General features: G+C 36.2%; 2 protein-coding genes across 2 annotated transcripts; one reads left to right on the plus strand and one right to left on the minus strand.

Moving 5' to 3' along the window:
• Window positions 1-1,213: 1,213 nt before the first annotated feature.
• Window positions 1,214-18,327, plus strand: LOC143451575 (netrin receptor DCC-like). The gene is made up of 27 exons (XM_076952236.1): window positions 1,214-1,440; window positions 1,604-1,969; window positions 2,051-2,398; window positions 2,744-2,894; window positions 5,317-5,456; window positions 5,799-5,956; window positions 6,033-6,150; window positions 6,391-6,454; window positions 7,101-7,184; window positions 7,367-7,524; window positions 7,678-7,817; window positions 7,956-8,097; window positions 8,192-8,386; window positions 8,559-8,669; window positions 8,845-9,036; window positions 9,193-9,288; window positions 9,360-9,475; window positions 11,911-12,091; window positions 12,442-12,549; window positions 12,712-12,924; window positions 13,061-13,193; window positions 13,391-13,680; window positions 13,843-13,956; window positions 14,390-14,509; window positions 16,704-16,832; window positions 16,956-17,032; window positions 17,349-18,327. The coding sequence occupies exons 1-27, from the start codon at window positions 1,380-1,382 to the stop codon at window positions 17,463-17,465; spliced, it is 4,122 nt and encodes a 1,373-aa protein (XP_076808351.1). The 5' UTR covers window positions 1,214-1,379; the 3' UTR covers window positions 17,466-18,327.
• On the minus strand, window positions 9,511-11,519 carry LOC143451576 (extracellular matrix protein 2-like). The gene is made up of 2 exons (XM_076952237.1): window positions 10,613-11,519; window positions 9,511-10,465 (listed from the first exon to the last, which is right to left on the minus strand). Exons 1-2 carry the CDS (start codon window positions 11,326-11,328, stop codon window positions 10,012-10,014), a joined length of 1,170 nt encoding a protein of 389 aa, XP_076808352.1. The 5' UTR covers window positions 11,329-11,519; the 3' UTR covers window positions 9,511-10,011.
• Window positions 18,328-19,051: the final 724 nt, after the last annotated feature.

The following is a 19,051-nucleotide window of genomic DNA, read 5'->3' on the forward strand; positions in this document are numbered from 1 at the left end:
TAGAAATAACACTGATGAAGTAGTGTTGACATAATTTCACTAAAAATGTTTGCTTGAAGTTATTTATTGCTGTTGTACCCTTGTTAACTCGTAATAGAAAGTAACAATTTAGTAACTTAATCTAGATACATCCTCCAAGCTAAATTTAATACCATATACAGACTTTTGAAATAGAACTAGCCTATACCTCGAAAGGTTCGGGTGAGGCTCAGTTGCCTTCGAACTGGAATGGGCTGTTTGAACAGTAACATGCTGGGCCCATTGCTGACAACCCACTCTGCAAGTGGGAATCACACCCCCAGAAAGCACAACATGTTATATATATATCAATGCCCAATCTACCGACCCAAAGTTGGAAATATTGCCTTAACAGCGCTTGAAAAAAAATTAAATCCCAATGGCTGCTGAGCCTGGACAAAATAACTTGGTGCTGCCTAATTGACAAGAAGAATTTGTAACGATAATATATTAGCCTAATGGCCCTTCATTTTTGACTGTCAGTCCACATTGATTTTTTACTGTTTTGCAAAGAATAGGTTTGTATTTTTGTTTATTTCCCTCGACCACGAAACCAGACAAAAATGAATTTTGTACCCATTTTTGTTGAAAGTTGTGATGGCTCTTTCATATTGATGGCTGCTGATAATTCTAGTTACGCTTGTTATTACACATTTCCAAAGTTGTACGTACACAATTGTTTATGAAGTAAAATTTTGCGATGACCAGTCAATGTGAAAGTAACATGCGATGTGCTACAAATTTGTTGCATTATGATAGAATAGTTTAAATGTGGTACCAATCGGTGTCGCAGTTACAAGCGAGTGTTTTGTTGTATCAGGCCGTGATTAAAAGCGCTGCTGGCTTATAACTCTGACCACTAATTTTTGTATGTAGATTTAATCAGTGACAGTAGTCTTAATATATAGCTATCAGTTTTATACATTTTTTCGACTTCTAATGGTGTGCAAGTTTGAAAATGTTAAAAACCACTGCTACAGACTATTACATGTCTTTTTTGCAATACTTTTCATTAAGAAGTCAGATGAAATTCTCTGCTGCACTGCTTGCGTTAAAATTTATTGGAGTGCATTACTTTTGTAGTCAAATATACCCTCTTTCAGTAGGGTAGAACAGATGAATATCTCACATTTGATGAAATATGAAAGGTATCAAGATGCATTAAAGGGTTGTTCTTTTCTTTATGATGTTTTTTATATTTGTGCAGCGCGCTATAATTTGTCTTGTAGATTGTTAGGAGAGCATGTGATAAGGCATCTGCTACTGCTTTATTTAATTCAAGCGTAAAAGCCAGTAAATGCATGTTTTATATGTGATAGCCTTTGGTATGGTTAAGCATCACTTGAAGCTCTTGGATTACAATGAAGTTTGAGTGTTTCTTTCTTGCATTCCACTTTGTCTCAATCTTTATTTGCAAAAGTGGTAAGCGAAAGATAGCTAAGCTGATAGCCTTTTATGATTTTATATATCTTTTTGTGGATTATATACTAGATTCAAGTAACACTTGCAGCATTCTGTAAAAATATTTGAAAAAACAGGATGGATAAAAAAGTTTTATGTACATAACAATGTTAATGTTTTGCAGGACTATCAATTGCATCTTCCATAAGCAACAGTGGAATTATTTCAAAGACTTATCTTGATTTTTATTATCAACCAGAAGATGTTATAGCCGTAAAAAGGCAACATATTATCCTGAATTGCCTGGTAGGATTATTTTATCCAAATGCCAAAGCATCTGAGCAAAATCAGGAAATCTATGCCAATATAACTTGGTTTAAAAATGATCAAGTTCTCAGTCTTGGAGGAATTTTAAGTAGTAGAACTTCTCTGAAAAATGGAAGTCTTCTTATACAAAGCGCATCTTTTTCTGATAGTGGATTATACAGGTGTAAAGCTAAATATGATTCAGTGGCCCTTCTGAGCCACAATGCACATGTCACTGTTGCTGGTAAGTTGTCTGTTGGCGTATAGTGTATTATGTGAATTTTACGTTTTATTGTGATTCTGTATTAAACTTTTTTTCTTTCAGTTTTTAATTCTTATCCCAATCAACTGCAATCTACCTCAAAAAATATTGGACTTTGCATTCGATTTAATTGTTCCTTTGGTAATGCTAATCCACCACCATTAATAACATGGTTCAAGGATGGTAAAGATATAGGAAACACTAATTCATGGAAGACATTGGCTCGGAATTCTTCATCAAAACCAGTTGGTTCATTACATGGCCAATCCTTCTCTAGTGCAGCTGTTTTACCAAATGGTGCTCTGGAAATTGCCAGTTTATCACCTCACGATTCAGGGCAATATTTCTGCTTAGGAACTAATGCTGCAAACACTCGCCGAAGTGACAAATTTTCCCTTCACGTGTTGAAAGGTGTTTATCATACTTAATTTTTAGTTTATAATGTAAATTGTCTCAGAAGAACATGACCTACAAACTCATTAAAACCAGCCTTCCAAGATTGTTACACCTTGTCAACCCCCGAATCACAGCTTTTTATCTTAAACTTTGACTATATAGCGTAACTAATATGTTTGATATTTCCAATAGAACAAAAATACTATTTAAACTTTATTAAAGCTAAACTTGACATGACATGTATGTATAAACAGTATACATATATCTATATGTTTATATATATATTTGTATAAACTTTTATATTATTTATAAAAAAACTAAATGGAGGAATATATTATGATACTTGTTTTTATTATTAAGGGGTGGCATCAAGAGAATCATTGTATTTTGTGGCTCAACCAGTTGCAACAACTGTTGTTGTTGGCGATGCTGCTTTTTTTGAATGTGCAGTTTCTGGATATCCTGATGTTTTTGTGAAATGGCTGAAAAATAATACTGAAGTACACTTTGGGTTAGTACAATAACATTTTACAATCGATTTTATTATTTGTTTTTAGTTAAAGCTTTACACAGTACTAGTAATGTTTTGTAATTAACTAGTGTTTATAGAACTAACAGTGTGTTATATACAATGAATGACTTCCTTGATTTCATTTTGATTACTTCCGTTATATGATGAAGTTTTACAAGTCATTTTGACACCTAACAATTTTTCATGTTAGCTGTCACTTTTATATGCATGTTGTATAGCTTAAAAATTAATTTTCAACCCTAACTGATAGAATTTTATTGCGCTTAATTTATCACATGCAAATCACATTCTTCTGTCCTGTCCGAGTATTGCCTGTAGCTGTCAGTACTGCATACCACGCTGTTATTTTTTCTATTCATATGTTATTGACCGCACTTTGGACTTAATTTGGTTCACCACTATATCTGCATTCAGTTTATCAAATGATAGTTAACGATTATTATTATTCAATGGGTATTCAACTGGTATTCAATAAACTGTAAAGTTGTAGCCACAAAAAATGAATGGTAGCAGACATACTCACTAAATTTGAAAATAAACTCTTGGATGGAAATGTTGTAATGACTTTACGTTTAGTTACAAGGACTAAACACTAAACTACAAACAGCAGTTAGGTCTGTGAAAATCAATACCTCAATAATACCAAAATGGTCCATGTGGAGTTAAGAAACCACAATGATTAATCAAACAACTGTTTTGTCTCAATGCAGAACTCTGTCTCTATCCAGCTTTTGAATAATTTATTTTACAAGTGCATCTTCTGTAGTACTTGTTCGTACAAATCACACTTTTGTTCATTTCTTTAGTAAGTTGTTTAGTTGTTCAGTCAGTTTGCCATTAAGAAGAAACTTAATCCTGTGTAAACACATTAGTAAGCTGTACATTTCTTTGTGGCATTGTGGAGAAGGTGTTTAGTATATTTTTCTGGAAAGTCAACCATTTCTTATCTCCACTGCTCTAACTAGTCATAAAAGTACAGTTCCGTTTATACAAGTATAAGTATTTATTAATTCAAGAAACATATAACATATATCTATAAGCAAAGGAATAACTGGACTTGGTTTTTGTAACATTGCAGGAAAAAGCTCCATGCTGCATACCTTTGAAATTCAACAGTTTGCAAATTATGTGGATAGAATGAAAGCCATCAAGCATAATTATTTTGTTCAAATAATATTACATCTTGATATTGATTACTAAACCTAACTTAAAATGAATTTACATTTTTGCAGCACAAGACACTTTCATTGTATTCCACTTTTTCGTGTTTTGTGAGATTTTCAAGAAATCTTGCACGTTTTGAAAAGCTTGCAAAATTTTAAAAGCAGATAGTAATGATGGCAAGCTATGTTAGAATGTTTAATTTATGTTCATATTATCTTAATTATGTGTGCACAGTGTGTTTGTCTAAATTTAAGATCCTGCCAGATATTAGTGTGTACATTGTTGCCTTATGTCTGTGATAACAGAAAATTTTAAGTAATATTTACACAAAAAAATTAAAATAGAGATGTATTATTATTGTTCAGAAAGGTTACTTTAACATCAGATGAAATGTAGTGGTAAATGGTGTCCTTTTCCTGTTGTAAATCTAAATTATAATAGCTTTTTAATAGTATTGAATTGCGTTCGATGCTAATTTGACCAGACAAAGTGTCGCTGCTGCCAAAGCGAGCGTCTTGAAAATTGATATAAGGGTCTGTAAATATTTGTGTTGCCTTGTGCTTAAATCTCCTTTTGTAAGTTGACTGTAGTTCTAAGTATTTTCCAGGCAAAGAAAAATGAAGCATAGTTTATTTAATGGTATAAATGGTGTAGCCTACATCATCCATTATCAGGTTATTACTGATATCACTGTGTTCAAACCACCATGATATCATGTGCACAGGCCATGTGTTGCCCAACTTATCAGTGGGTTTATATGACGTTTAGTTCAGCACAATGTAGTCATTTTATAAACCTTTATTGGCTTTAACTTTTAATCTAGGTACTGTCACTCTTCAGAACATCGAAACTTCAATGCTTTATAAAAAAATTTATCCATAAACAGGTTCAACAGCAATACGTATCATAACATTGAAACACAATTTTACTTATAGATTTGTGCCAATTACTAAGTTGCTTTTCTACTTCAATATACAATTTTCTTTTTCATTATCATTTTGTATGGTTCAGTATGAAAAGTAAATTGTCACTTGTAATTTTTAGTTTAGGAAAGATTGAAGTGGTACTGTTATGACTAAATGGCATTTGTAACTGTTCAGTAAATGTTCATATATAATAACACTACTAAAATATAGGCTATGTATGATAATTATGTAAACCAAACCTATTTTCATTTTAACTTTATATGCTTTTATGTTTGACTTTGCCAATTCAAAAACGTTCGATTTAAATGCAGATTATCTCCACGTATGAGGCTTTATGGTGGAAACAATTTGGTAATTGACAATACTACTCTTGATGATGAAGGAGAGTATTCGTGCATTGTTGAAGAGGCCAATCCACCTTTGATATCTACGGCTAAACTCTTATTACTGGGTAAGTTTCCCAAATGATTTTTTATATACTGGACCCTGATTTCCATATTTTCGGGTAACGTTTTTGATTGCAAAATGATTGGGCCAAGCCACGCTGTTGTGTTCTTAAACTATACTACTGTATCGCAAAAGTTTTATAACCAAGCCGCAGGATCGGTATTGCAGTATTTTAAGTTGCAAGTATTTTGTTGAATCTTTTTATGTTTCAGTCTAAACTGAAACTGACACAGCAACTACATAAAGAATTTTTTTATAATATTAAACATGATTGTTTTTTTTTTATAATTTGATGATCTTTTTTTTGATTAATTGTATGGGTTCATTTTTGTGTTTGTCGTTACAGTTCCACCTTATATTACTATAAAAGCAAACAATCTCTATGAAGTGTATGTTGGTTGCCAGCTTAAAATACCTTGCAGTATGTCAGGATTTCCGCAGCCTGTAATTTCTGTTTATAAAGACGGCGCACCTTTAGTCGTTTCAAATTCTACTAAACTTCAGGTATATAAGTTATGAATGCTGCTGTTCATTATCATGTATGATACCAAGCTGCTTTTCTACCTATTTCTGCATTTAGAATGATGCTCTTCATCTGAAAATTGAAAGCATCAAGAATGGTGGTATTTATCAATGGTTTGGAGTCAATGAGGTGGGATTTGTGCAGTTCACCACCAACCTTCATGTTTTGAGCCAAGGTATATTTTTGGTGTTATGGTAGTATGTAAATTTTATAGCAAAGCATGTACAACATCTTGTATCATGTGAATAACCATTCATTTTTATTGTACAACATTTAGTAATCCTTAAGTAAGTTATTTGTTTTGCGTTAATCCTACCTGATAAATAAATTATTAACATCATTATTTTCGCTTCTTTTCATTCTCACTTACAGTGGTGTTGAAATGCTTACTTCTTGTTTTTTTGTTAATTCTCAGGCAATGTTACCCTGGAGTCTGCACCTGTAGATAATAAACTTTATTTGGTTGACCTTACTTTCAAGTAAGTTTTGATTGGTTACATTAGATGTTTTGTTTGTTGTTGCTTTGATATTGACTGAGGCGTAAGGATTTTCCAAATTGGACATTTTCAACATAAACTTTCCAAACCAGACTTTTTCAAAAAGGAACATTCAAAACCTTGTATGCTGGTAGTTCACTGTAATTTTGTTTTAGATTTTTTTTATTCTGTTCCGTTATGTTTGGTTTTACTATTTCTTCAGTTTGGAAAATTCTATTTTAGAAAATTTGAGTTTGTAAAACTCTGGATTAAAAAATTTCATTTCAGAAATCTTCTGTTGCGAAAAAAGCTATAAAGTTTCAAAAATTCCACTTTGAACAATTTAGTTATGAAAAATTTTCTTTAGAATTTTTTGTTTTCAAAAAATTTGGTTTGGAATTCTTTTTTATTTTTACTACCAGATAATTCTAACCATCCAAGATCATTTTAGTGGGGTTATTTGTATTTAGCCTAAGTCATAATATTGATGCCCAAGGTCTTGTGTCGTAAAATATTGTAAATTAATATCTTGTTAGCTGGTTCAAAATTTCATAAGCTTTTTGTACATTGATAAAACATTCATATTGAAGCAGATGTCATTAGTGATCATACACATAAAAGATATACTTGAAAGTGTTTCATTATTTAGCCATGCACGGATTTCTTGGAAACGATTGGGTTCTCTATCAGCAACTGGATATAAAATCCAAGTTTTTGATAACACAAATGACAGGTTGGTTAAAGTATGTTAAGCTCTTTGATTAAACTTTGTTTTGACATGGTTGAATATTTCTGTTTGTAGTCTGCAGAGATCTTTTTGTCATCTATTATACAATTCAAGGCAAAAAAATTCACAGTTTAGACTAATTGCTCATTTCCCTTATATTTACTTTTACAACGTTTTGCTCACACCAGTTTTACCACACTCACCACAACTGTTACCCAAATTGATTTGGAACATCTTGAAGCTGGCCATACTATGAGGATTATTGTTGAGCCATTTACACCTTTATGTCATGGTTCACCAAGCAAAGAGCTTATATTTACAGTTCCCACAGCTAAAAGTATTACAGGTATTTTTTGATCTAAAATATACTAGATGGAAATATATACTGATGCCCTACAGTGTTTTGCTTATTAACATATGTTAATGCAACCTCATGCGATATATTTAGAAAGAAGGTATGGTATAATAATTATCATCTTATTATCTTAATTTCTTCTAGCTGGAGTAGTTCAAAACTTTGCAGTCGAACCTATAAGTTCAGATAGTTTGTCTGTTACCTGGAAACCACCTTCAGATACTAAAAACCTGCAATACTTGTATAAGTTGGTAATTGAAGAGATGGAGCTGGAAGATGAAAAGGTATATTTAAATGGCTTGTGATTTTGTACTTGAATTGTTTATGCTGTATCATATAGTTACACAACCCATTTTATTGACTTGAAATTAAAATATTTGAGAATATATCCAAATTTTTACAGTCTTGGTTTTTATGAACAGGAAATAACCCAAGAAAAAACAAAACACCAATTTCGCAATTTAAAAAAGTACACATTGTATGGTGTTAAGGTTGCTGTTGTTGATGAGGACGGCATGATCGGGCCGTTTTCATCCCAGATTGTTGTTCGAACTCCTGAAGCTGGTATTGTATTTATACATTATTATAATAATATCATAGCCATTTTATCCAGGATTTTAAAACATGGATATAATTTGACATATTTTATAATTTTTAGAGCCTACATTACCGCCTCACAACATAACAGCTGTTGCTGAGTCTAGTGACACTGCCATTGTTCGATGGTTTCCCCCACCACTCAGCAGTGTCAATGGGATAATTCAGGGCTACAAAATCCGTTACAGAGACATGAGGAGCAAGAAAAACTCAGTTATGATAGCTCAGCCCAACGCAACGCATTTCTTTCTGAAAGGTTTGAATAGCCTGTCATTTCACGCAAGCTTGCCTCTACAGTAAATTACACTAAATCATTATCAACTTAAATACACGTTAAACACACGTTTTGCCCCTTTGGCAACCCAAATTTTTCTGCTGCTTTAACTCTTTTCCTTTGTTGTGACATGTTGTTTCTGAAATGATTGAAGGTCTAAGAAGGAATGCAGAATATGCTGTTAAAATGCAAGTTTATAATGGTGAAGGAAGTAGTCCATTCTCACGCAGGGTTTACTTTGACACACCCAAAAAAGAGAGATTAGGTACATTTCTATATCGAATTGAATTACTGTGCTAGTATTTTATGCTGATACTTACTATTAAATTTTAATGAAACCTCTCAGTTTCAGGTCTTTGTTTTTGGTTTTTATTTAATACTTTCGAATGGATTAGTGTGAAATTTCATGCTGGTCGTTATAGGTGCACTTAATATTCTAGAATTCGGGCCACCTGGCAAGCTACAGTTAACAGAACCACAAAGATTTGCCAATGAAATTGTAGTATCATGGTTTCCTCCAGATGGAAATGTCTATGTCAGGGACTACATCATCAGTTGGGGTAAAACAACTCCACATGAAAACACAGCGAAAATCGATAGCAAGCAAAATTCATATCGTATTACCAATTTGGGTAATTAGTTCACATTTTAGTCAAATAAACTTGTTTAATAGTCCGTTGAATTATGGGTGTTACTTTTTATGTTACCAAGCGTGTAAGTTAGTTTTTCTCTTTTTTAGTCAGTTACCGACTGGTGTAAATAGTGTATGCTTCGTTATTCATTTTTAGATCCATCAACACAGTATTACATCAGCGTGAGAGCTGGTAATCTGGCTGGTGTTGGCATGGAGTCTTTAAAACCGGTTCGAACCAAAACAGCTGAAGGTACACGAACTACTTTCCTGGCATAGCACCTAATTTAAAAAAATAAAACTTATATGTGTATTATGCTTTAGATGTTTTAGACGAATTATTTCCTCCACTGGCACTGCATATTGACGTATTGACGCACACTACTTTAAATGTCTCCTGGCATGACACAGATAAAAAGAAGCGGTCTCGATACTACCTAGTAAGGATTTTGTTTATTTTTAATGGGTATCAGTTTCTAACGAGTTAGGAAAGGCTACGTCTGAAGTTTGCTTGTTTTCATAAAACTTGTATGTTGGTTAGTATCGTTATGACTCTCACTGAGTTTAGTTATTCTATTGACGTATTCAGTTCGTATGATGACGTAGTTACAGATGTGTTTGTATGCTTTACAGTAATAGCGGAAAAATGTACAGCAATATTTTTAATCAAGGAAAAGTTCACCTGTTGTTAAAAGCATGCTTAGCAGCATTTAAGCAGGAACATAAAAGTAAATTAAAGTAGGTCCATGACTTCGCCTCTTTAGTGTATTTGCACAGTTCACAAAATTAATCGTGCGTAATAAATGTTAAGCAATAATACATTCAGCCAGTAATCAGTTGACAATACACTGATGGCAAGCCTATATATTCCCATGAAATGGTTGGCCATGCTCTTTTGTTTCTGTATTTTTGTTTGTGCTCAAAACTTCAGGACTAATTTTAATTTGTAGAATAGCTGTGATGTTCATACGAAATTTCATTCATTCCCGCAATGTTCCAGCCGTGTTAAGGCACTAGATAGTGGTTGTCCTCTTAGTGCTGTGGGAAATTCACAGGGCATCCTAGATACCGGGCGGGCAATTCTGCGCATGATTTCGTTTTGGACGAATAATTTTAAATTGCAGTCACATCTCCAGCGATTACCTTGTACATCGAGTTGTCTTAGTAAGTGCAAGTCAATATCAGCATATCTGTGCTCAACGCTGTTAAGTGGTGACAGCTCCATCGTTGATTGAAATGCAGGTGGGGGAACACAGGTGCTGATGGATTGTGGCAGTAAACACTGAATAGCATTGTCTCCGAGGTTTAGTGTTGTGAGTGCCGGGAGGCCAGCAAACGCAGCGTTAGCTATGAATTCAATTCGGTTTCGCTGGAGATGAATTGCCTGTACTTTTCTTCCCATTGTCATAAATGCAAAGTTCGGCAATATCCTACATATTAAACGAAGGTTTAAATAAACTGTACACCGTGGCAGTGATGTAGGTAACTCTAATTAAAAACTAATGATAGAGTTTAAAACTTTGTGATTCAGTAAATAAGACAAGGAAATAATAACTGCATTGTCATACGGTAGGTACCTGATTTGGTTGTCCTGTAGTTTAATCTCTTGAAGATCGGACATGAACATAAATACCAGTCCTTCAATTTTGCGTATCGCATTCTCGCTAAGGTCAAGTACTTTTAATTTTCTAAGGGCACTTAATGGTGTGTACAACTCCGAATAAGTTAGCGCTTGTATTTGATTTCCTTTCAACGATAATTCTTCGAGACTATCACTGTATGTTATGTGATTTGCTATGTTTAAATCCTTGATTCTTCTCACTCGGTTTTCGTCAATATTCAGCACTTTTAAAACCGGCCAAGCTGAAAATAAACATTTGGGTAGTTTTTGCAGCAAATTTCCCCGCAGATTGACATGAGTAAGACGCGGAAATGTGGCCGATATGGCGTTACACGCCCCCCGTAAACCCAACATTGTGGCATGGGGATCATTTGTTAGAACAATATCATCGATCCGATTGTACCTGATCCGAAATTTTTCAAAATACACAGTCGTGTTGAACGCCGTCAGATCGAGCTGCGATAAGTAATTGCCGTCCAAGTTCATGCTGGTGCTCCATTCTGGTATACGTTCAGGAAGCTCATATAAGTCTTGGCTGTCACAGACTACTGTGTGAACAGCTGCGTAGTAATCGCAGGTGCACATTGAAGGGCAACTGTCTGTTTTTCGGGTCAGAATGACAAAGAGTATGCACTGCAACATAACCCTGATTTTCTTTGCTATTGATGCCATTGCGTCTGCTGTATTTAACAAAAAGGCCAGTTATATGAGCCACTTTGAAATTTCAATTCATAAACTCACTTTGCGCTTTTTGTAAAAGAATAAATAAACTTATTTATGACAGAAGTCTGCATTGACTTTCGCTCGGCGTAACCCGAACTCTTTGCGTTAATTGAGCTTGTTTAAATAGTTTTGCTTCATGCCACGCTGCTAACCAGTTATGTGCGAAAAGTGAAATGTCTGTGAGTAATATATTATGGCGGTTTCATCACTGAAACTGTCCGGTTGTGTTGGCTGGGGTGATTGTGGTCAGTTTTCATGTTGTGATTTTATCCATAAACTAATGTCTGTCTCGTTATTGTGTGATGACTATTGTTGTTTACCGCAGATGGTTGATGAATCCTTCATATTTTTGATTAGCAATTTATGATCCACAACCCAGTACAAAATGCGCTTTAATTGTGTTCTCCCTGTTATGCTTTGTACAAGTTTATCGCCCACACTCACATAATATGCGCCTTTATTTCTGCGCAAAACTTTGGATTAACGATAATGTGATTAATCACTCCGCTATTTACGTTCTTCGATGAACAGGTGCGTTGTAAAACAAATGTGGCCGGAGAACCTCGTGTGCGGGAAATCAATGCAACAGAAACCGACTGCCTGATACATGGCTTAAGGCCACACACGTTGTACGAGGTTGCAGTAAAAGCCATAGAAGGCAACAGAAGAAGTTCCTGGTCGATGACCGAGAAAGCGAGCACTCTGGAAAGCAGTAAGTGTTCTGTACATTTTTGCCGCATTTTTGCACTGTTCGAATCATATTAGTTCTTTGCAAATATTGATGTAAAAATTCCGTTTGCGCCTTCCCGCGACCATATAAACACTTTCTGCGCTTTGTATGTTTTACCATTTTCAGTGTAAACTTTAAATGTCATTCAAAAAAGCTTGTTATTTTTATTTCGTTCATTCCGAAAACTTTAAGCAAAAAGTTATTGTTGTCTCAGGTGATTTATCAGGTATTAAATCTTTTGTCGCCTACAACAACCTATTGTGCAAAATAACATTACTCGCAGCCGTGCCGACTGATTTGATAAGTCCCTATCGTATATTGTTTATGCGCAGAACCTAGTTCCGCGCCAACAGATCTGACAGTTATGCCGATGGAAGAGGAAAAGAATCGCGTAATGCTCAGCTGGCAGCCACCCTTGGAACCTAATGGCGAACTCACAGGTGACGTTATCTTGTGTTCGAATACAAATTTTCCCTTTAATCGTCTTCTCAGAATAAGCCATTTCGGCCTTGAATTATAGTTGTTGCTGGTATGAAAGAGAAAGGAACTTCAAACGAGATCTATGCGATACCGTTTATCAAATTACATTTTCTGCGCGATAGGTTACCTGGTATTTTATACGACCAACGAAAGGCACGATATATCGAAGTGGGTTATTGATACAGTTGACGGCAATCGAATGTCAACGACGATTGACAACTTAACGCTCGACACCAAATATTACTTCAAAGTTCTCGCCAGCAACCGAGAAGGCTCCGGTCCGTATTCGGAAATCGTCGAATACACAACCCCGAATCCAGATAAAACAGAAATAGGTAGGTCACTGGGGAATATGTGTCGCTGACACTTACGCCGTCGTGTGCCGTTGTATTTCATTTAGCAAATGTGATCCGGAATTTTGAACGTTAAGGTAGTGCATTTGTTTTACTATTTACACACATTTTCTTCCAGGTCCTACAGGTTCTTCCAGCATGCCCACGTTTATGTGGTATCTCATTATCGGTGGGATTGGTTTACTCGTGTTAAGTGCTCTCACAGTCGCCACTTTGCTGATTTGCAGAAACTTCGGCGCTCCAAAACAGAGGTGAAGGGTCGAGCGCAGTTCGCCTTTTTCGCGTAAAAACAGAATGTGTTAAAGATTATCTCGCTAGCTTAAGTAGACATTTTTAAGCCGATTAGTGATCGGTGAAGGCGATAATGGAAGCGCTATGCTGTCAAAAACTTTCCAACCTGCTGCATTATTCGCAGCTGCCAGAGATTTACCTTCAAGTTTTTGTTTAGCAAGAAGCATCGAAAGACGAGTGGAACGAACCATCAAACTAGCAACGGCGTGAACGGCGTTCACAGAACAAACGGCAAGGCCATGATTTCCCCAGATTCATGGGCTCGCGGAGGACCGAACTCGATAAACTCAACGTCGATGAGATTGCTTAATCCGGAAGAGCAAATCGAAATGAGATCTTTGAATAATATGACCGGCAGGTTTACCGAAGACGGGCCGTCAGTTTTTTATGATTATCATTGCGCTCACCCTCAGGAGGCATTACCGCTCACTGTTATGACCGACATAGGTAAAACTACATACGTAAGCAACAAAATAGGGGATACGTAGGACGTGTAGGTTTATTTTTTTGTTTGCCGACTGTTACGAATGTTGTAGCGTCCACACTGCGAACGGTTAGAAAAGTAGCGCAAAATCAAATAAACCGATCTACAAGTAAATTGTTTTCCAGATGCAGCGCCCTACTATCACAGTTATCCTTATCCTTCACGTCATTCTAATTTAAATGATGTGCTGCGAAGTCCAGTTTCATCTAATGTTCACCAAAGAATGTATTCCAGTAAAGGTAAAAATACAATTTTCCAACCTTTTTCAAGAGTTTCTACTTTACACAATATATACTAGTTGCTTGCATTTGTTAAGAGAATTTATTCGCTTCAGCAATGTTATTATATTGTGTGTTAATCGTTTATCACCATATCTATATATTTCCGTCTTAAGTCCTGCTTAAGATTCTCGAACAAGCTCGTACTTCTCTTTCTGGCTTTGGCATGTATGATGTCACGTGTTCACTTCAGCTGGATTTGTGTCGGTCATAATTTAAATCCATTGATTAATAGAAAATTCCTTTCAGTTAATTGCGTCCATATAACCCGGTGGGTGGTCGGCGCAGTCTGCGTTTAAATTCATCCCGACTTCTGTTTGTTTCTGGTTTTAGTTAAAATCGTGGAAGACAAATTAAAGGTAGATTACTCCTGTGTTTTTGTATTTTTATTAAGACGAGTACGATACGAACACCTTACAACTGCCGCCACTGTCTCCTTCGCCTTACGAAATACCACATCCAACACACTATGGTATTGAAAGCCGTTACACCGCTGTTCCCAGCTCACCACGAGGTATGATTGTAGCTGAGTGGGTTACTTGTTACAAGTAATATGCGAAGCTTATAGGTGTGTACATGATCAATGATCATATTGCTTGGACAATAGGGTGGTCCTCAAATGCAAAGCAAAATTTAAACAATAAAAAATATCGTGGGAACCCAGTTGGTTGTGTTCCTTCTTGGCCATAACTGCCTTGGGTGAAAAAATTCCAAGATGGAAGAACATTTAGAGGTTGCATATGAGCGTTGAAGTTTTTTATTTATAGCCACTTTTGTTGACATTTGAGTCCCGTCTTTACAGAGTATTAGCTGCTCGGATGCATGGGTATCATGGGTGTCACCTCACTCATTGTTACCCAGCGAGTTGTGTACTCTTTCTACTGTTATTAAAGCCACGCCTATGTTCTGTCACAACCTGCATGAGGAACTGCAGATGATCTTCATCATGCGTTATTAGCCGATTGTATTCTTAAATGAGTGCCACCCCGCGCTCTGCAGTGTCATTCGTGACTTGGATTCCTTGTACCAACTTTCTGGCCAACAAGTAGTCTGGTTGATCATTCATTGAGCCAGGGTCCTCCCCTGAGAACTTTTGATCCATTTTCAATTCTAGGAAGAAGCGACGTGTGTTTTTTGTAACGAAATCAGCCCAGCAGTTGTTGGAACAGACTTATCTTGACGCAAGTTTGGGAGGAGCTTCATCTCCATCTTTGTCAAGTGCTGCAACCATTTTACGATTCATGTCATCTGGCACCTGTTGGTCAAAGAGAGCCAAAGCCACTAGTTTTTCAGAGAGGTGCCAGAGTTGACCAGAGAATTTGTTGAGTGCATTTGTCCCGATTCTCTTGTCATGGTAATCTTGCAACATCTTGGCAAGTCTAAGATCATTTCTTGGTGCAGATGTTGGAAATGATGCTTCCATCCAAGTCTTCAGGTAAACTTTGACTACACAGACGCACATATCGCGGAGACCCTGTTCTTCCTAAGTTTGAACTGACTACGGAACATCCAGGTTTTCATAGAGTAAAAGATTTTTGCCATCCATCTAGCTCTGTGCATTGGTGCAGGGGCCTAAAAATGGATTCCCCGGGTAGGAATATCCCCAAGAAAAATAATTGACATTTCAATTAGCTCACAATAATCACCTCGGAGGTCCTTCTGATGCTCAAGCGTCAGTTTTGCCCAGTTCAGGATCTCAGATTGGTAATCTCCTATCAAGACAGCCACCGCATCATTCGCATTTCCAGTCTGAAACTTGGACATGTCGATTGATTCCCATTGACTCTAAAATCTCTTGAAAAGGAGAATGTCTGGCCCCTGACTTGGTACCATGAGAGTTGAAAAGACAGCCTCAATGACCAACTCCGATATTTGATGACGACATGGACAATATAAAAGGTCTTGTTCAAGTTTTGCTTTAATGAGGATGCAAGCACTATTCTTTCTTTCGGTATTTGAGGCAGTTGTGTCAAAAGACATACCAACAACTTTCTCTGCCAATCCCCATTCTTCTAATGCTAAAACGACGGCATTTGCTTGAGATTGTCCGATTTCATTAGGAATTTTGGCAATCGTTATCAGTTGTTTTATGCCTAAGCCAGAGACTATGTTGGGCAAACCATCGACATGTGTTTTTCTTGTCAAATGTTGCATCAATTTCCCATCCCAGTGAACAATCAAGAGAACATCCGTTTTGAACTCATCTTTCAATTTCTTTGCAATTTGACACTTCCTTTCTGTCGGAAACTTCTGCTCGATCACGGGCCCCTGTTGGTGAAGACGTGACTATGCTTCTTGTTGCTCTTTTTGCCTTCTTTTGACTGGGAGGTCTAACTCTTCCAGAAACACCAGTATCATCTTCAGATGACTCCTCACGACCACCACCGCTAGTCGATGGCTCGAAAAATCACAAAATATACCAAATATACGAAAAATCACAAAATTTCACTGCTCATGTGCAACCTGTAAACATCGAATTTTCTCTGAGATATTTTACAAAAATAGCTTTTTACCGAAAACGAACAAGTTTAACCCTGTTCCCGTTAAGTTTTCCAAACTTTCCAAATAAGGACCACTCTATTGGATAAGTTACTTCTGATCCAGCGAAATTTTGTGTTGAGGCGATTTAAATTAAGGAGTTTACCGGTATTGTATTTTCTTTTAAAATATTGGCGTTTGTTGTTTAATTTTTATTACTTGTGTTGCAGATTATGCGGGTGACAGCGCATATGGAAGTGACCATCCGCCACTTCACCCAGTCGACGACATTTCCACAACTTTAACCAATCCCCAGTTTGATTCCCTTTCGCACGGAAAACGTCCATATTACTGTCGAGGTGATAATTCTATAATCCTCATTCATATGATATATTTATCGATGTGTTGTTTAGATATATTTATCCGCTGGTGTTTGATTTGCAAATTTATCGCGTTAATTTTGAACGTAATTTATTCCACAGATGAAGCCAGAAAATTCCAAAGCGGGCAATCTTCGCCAGTGGCAGGTTCGGTTGACAGTGCAAGGCATAGTCGGACGGTAAGTCCCGGTATTACACTTCTTATTCAGTGATGGGATTGAAAGTTTATAAATCGTTTCGATAAATTAGTTTTTATGTCAGTCCAAACGAAGTCAATCTTTCCAAAAAAAATCGCTTTGTATGAAATCGTATGCTACTTAGCGAGAATGCATGAATTTGAACCCAATTCCTCATGTGACCAAACGTAGCATAAGTATTCTTCAACCCCAATGGCTTTCCCGAGTCCATGCGAACCCATTAGATCCCATCATTGTTCCAACTATAGTGTATATGATGTCATGTTCTTGTTCACCTTAAAATCGTTCGTTGTTACAGACTTCTGTTGACACCGATGATGCGAAATTAGCGAACGTGGTTGAATTTGTTCGCGATATGAGAGCTGCGCCTGTCGATCATGGAAGAGAACGGCGGAGTGTTGAAGCTTTGACGTAGCTTGCGCATTTTGTCTTCTGATTCTTTACAATCATTATTGCGCGTTACTGCAAGTGTTTGATTCGTTGAAGCGCTTTGGAAAGGGTAAATGAACGAGTCGTTCTGTGTTTTTTTGCTGTTTTTTCTACCTGACTTATTTACCCGTTATACTTGTACATAACCTACCCTTAATCGAGCGTTGTTAAGGTACGATTCTTGATCAAAATACTGTAAATGTCTTCCAAAGTGACATTTTAATCATGCCCTCTACTCAGTGTTAGTCGACTGGGTGGTTAAGTTAACATATTCAACCTTCCTTCCGATGTCTTGTTTTCATTCGATTTTGTCGAAGCTTTTGTGGCTGATACCCCATTGGTAATAGCAGTGTCGAAACGTCCAAGTTTTATGCAGTTTTGAATTTTTAGCATTTTTTGCCGAGTCTACAATTGTCACAATATCTACATTATGAATGATGGGATGTACAATTTATGCATTTTATGCATGGTCGCCATAAAATAGCATATACCACTTTTTTATGTCAATAATAATAATTGATCAATTGATGCAACCTGCCGTGTATTACGTCTTTTTGTACAGATTTGTCGTGTGCGGTTTGTGCGTATTTGTTGTGATGATCTACCTATAGCTTTTGTCAGGGTAAAGCTTATTTGTGACAAGCGAACGCCAGCGACATGCAATTTCAAAGCAATAAATACTATTATATACTCGTAATTATACAAACAAATAAGCTTTTGCCGAATCCCTACTCGTCTTTTTATGCAGCTAGCTTCAAATACGACCTGTTTACTGTTTTACGACTTGCCTTGCCTCTGTTATAAGCTGAATACTTTTAAATAAAACGACTTGAAGTTATGCGACCTTGCTTTCGTCCGGTGTTCTAAGGATTAAGTCTACTTTTTAACGCTGTATATTTGCAATGAGGTATTACCGCTTTCCGGATTTTTATATGTATGAACAAAGTAAACTGGTCGTAGCCTATGTAATAAAGTGGTTCCCAAGGAATTACTCCCATGCGAATTTCGCTTTTATACGCAGTCGTTTCTATCACTTTGTTTTAGTAAGAAATTATAATCAGCTTTATAAAATATTAACTACAACTAATCCAGTTGGAAAGGGCTACCCACAAAAACTGACCCCGTGGCTGCAGTTTCGTGGTACAGCAGAATGACAACCTAACATGCAGTGTTCGAAAGGCTTTTATGAGAGCATTTAAAGATTTACTAACGCATATAATGAATTCGAATACTGAAAATACCAAAATTGTATAACGCTAAGTGTCCAGCAAAAAGGAAACATTTATTTACATGTCGTAATCATGATTTCCCGACTATATGCAGCGTTGAAATATACTTTTGTGATCAGTTATAACTGCCTTTACTGCTACATATCATCAACTAGAATAGAGTATTTCAGTTAATAGAGTTTTATTTACTGTTGTGTTATAATTGTGTACTCTAAGTCATTTTTGATCAATTGTTGCATGGGGAATTACTGACATGAAAATAAATCCGTTGTGGACAGTGAAGTATGTTTTTAAATAAATTGATGTGAAAAAGTTTGTGTGCGAAATGCGCTCCACTGGAATT

The sequence above is a fragment of the Clavelina lepadiformis genome, chromosome 4, assembly GCF_947623445.1.
Source record: "Clavelina lepadiformis chromosome 4, kaClaLepa1.1, whole genome shotgun sequence".
Taxonomy (NCBI): Eukaryota; Metazoa; Chordata; class Ascidiacea; order Aplousobranchia; family Clavelinidae; genus Clavelina; species Clavelina lepadiformis.

What these genes read in the sequence shown, in the direction of transcription:
- LOC143451576 (XM_076952237.1), bottom strand. Translation starts at nt 11,328, where the DNA reads ATGGCATCAATAGCAAAGAAAATCAGGGTTATGTTGCAGTGCATACTC. An exon ending in CTACAGGACAACCAAATCAG is followed by an intron (nt 10,466 to 10,612) that starts GTACCTACCGTA and finishes TTTAATATGTAG; the next exon opens with GATATTGCCGAACTTTGCAT.
- LOC143451575 (XM_076952236.1), top strand. Translation starts at nt 1,380, where the DNA reads ATGAAGTTTGAGTGTTTCTTTCTTGCATTCCACTTTGTCTCAATCTTT. An exon ending in TGCACATGTCACTGTTGCTG is followed by an intron (nt 1,970 to 2,050) that starts GTAAGTTGTCTG and finishes TTTTTCTTTCAG; the next exon opens with TTTTTAATTCTTATCCCAAT. An exon ending in TTCGGCGCTCCAAAACAGAG is followed by an intron (nt 13,194 to 13,390) that starts GTGAAGGGTCGA and finishes GTTTTTGTTTAG; the next exon opens with CAAGAAGCATCGAAAGACGA.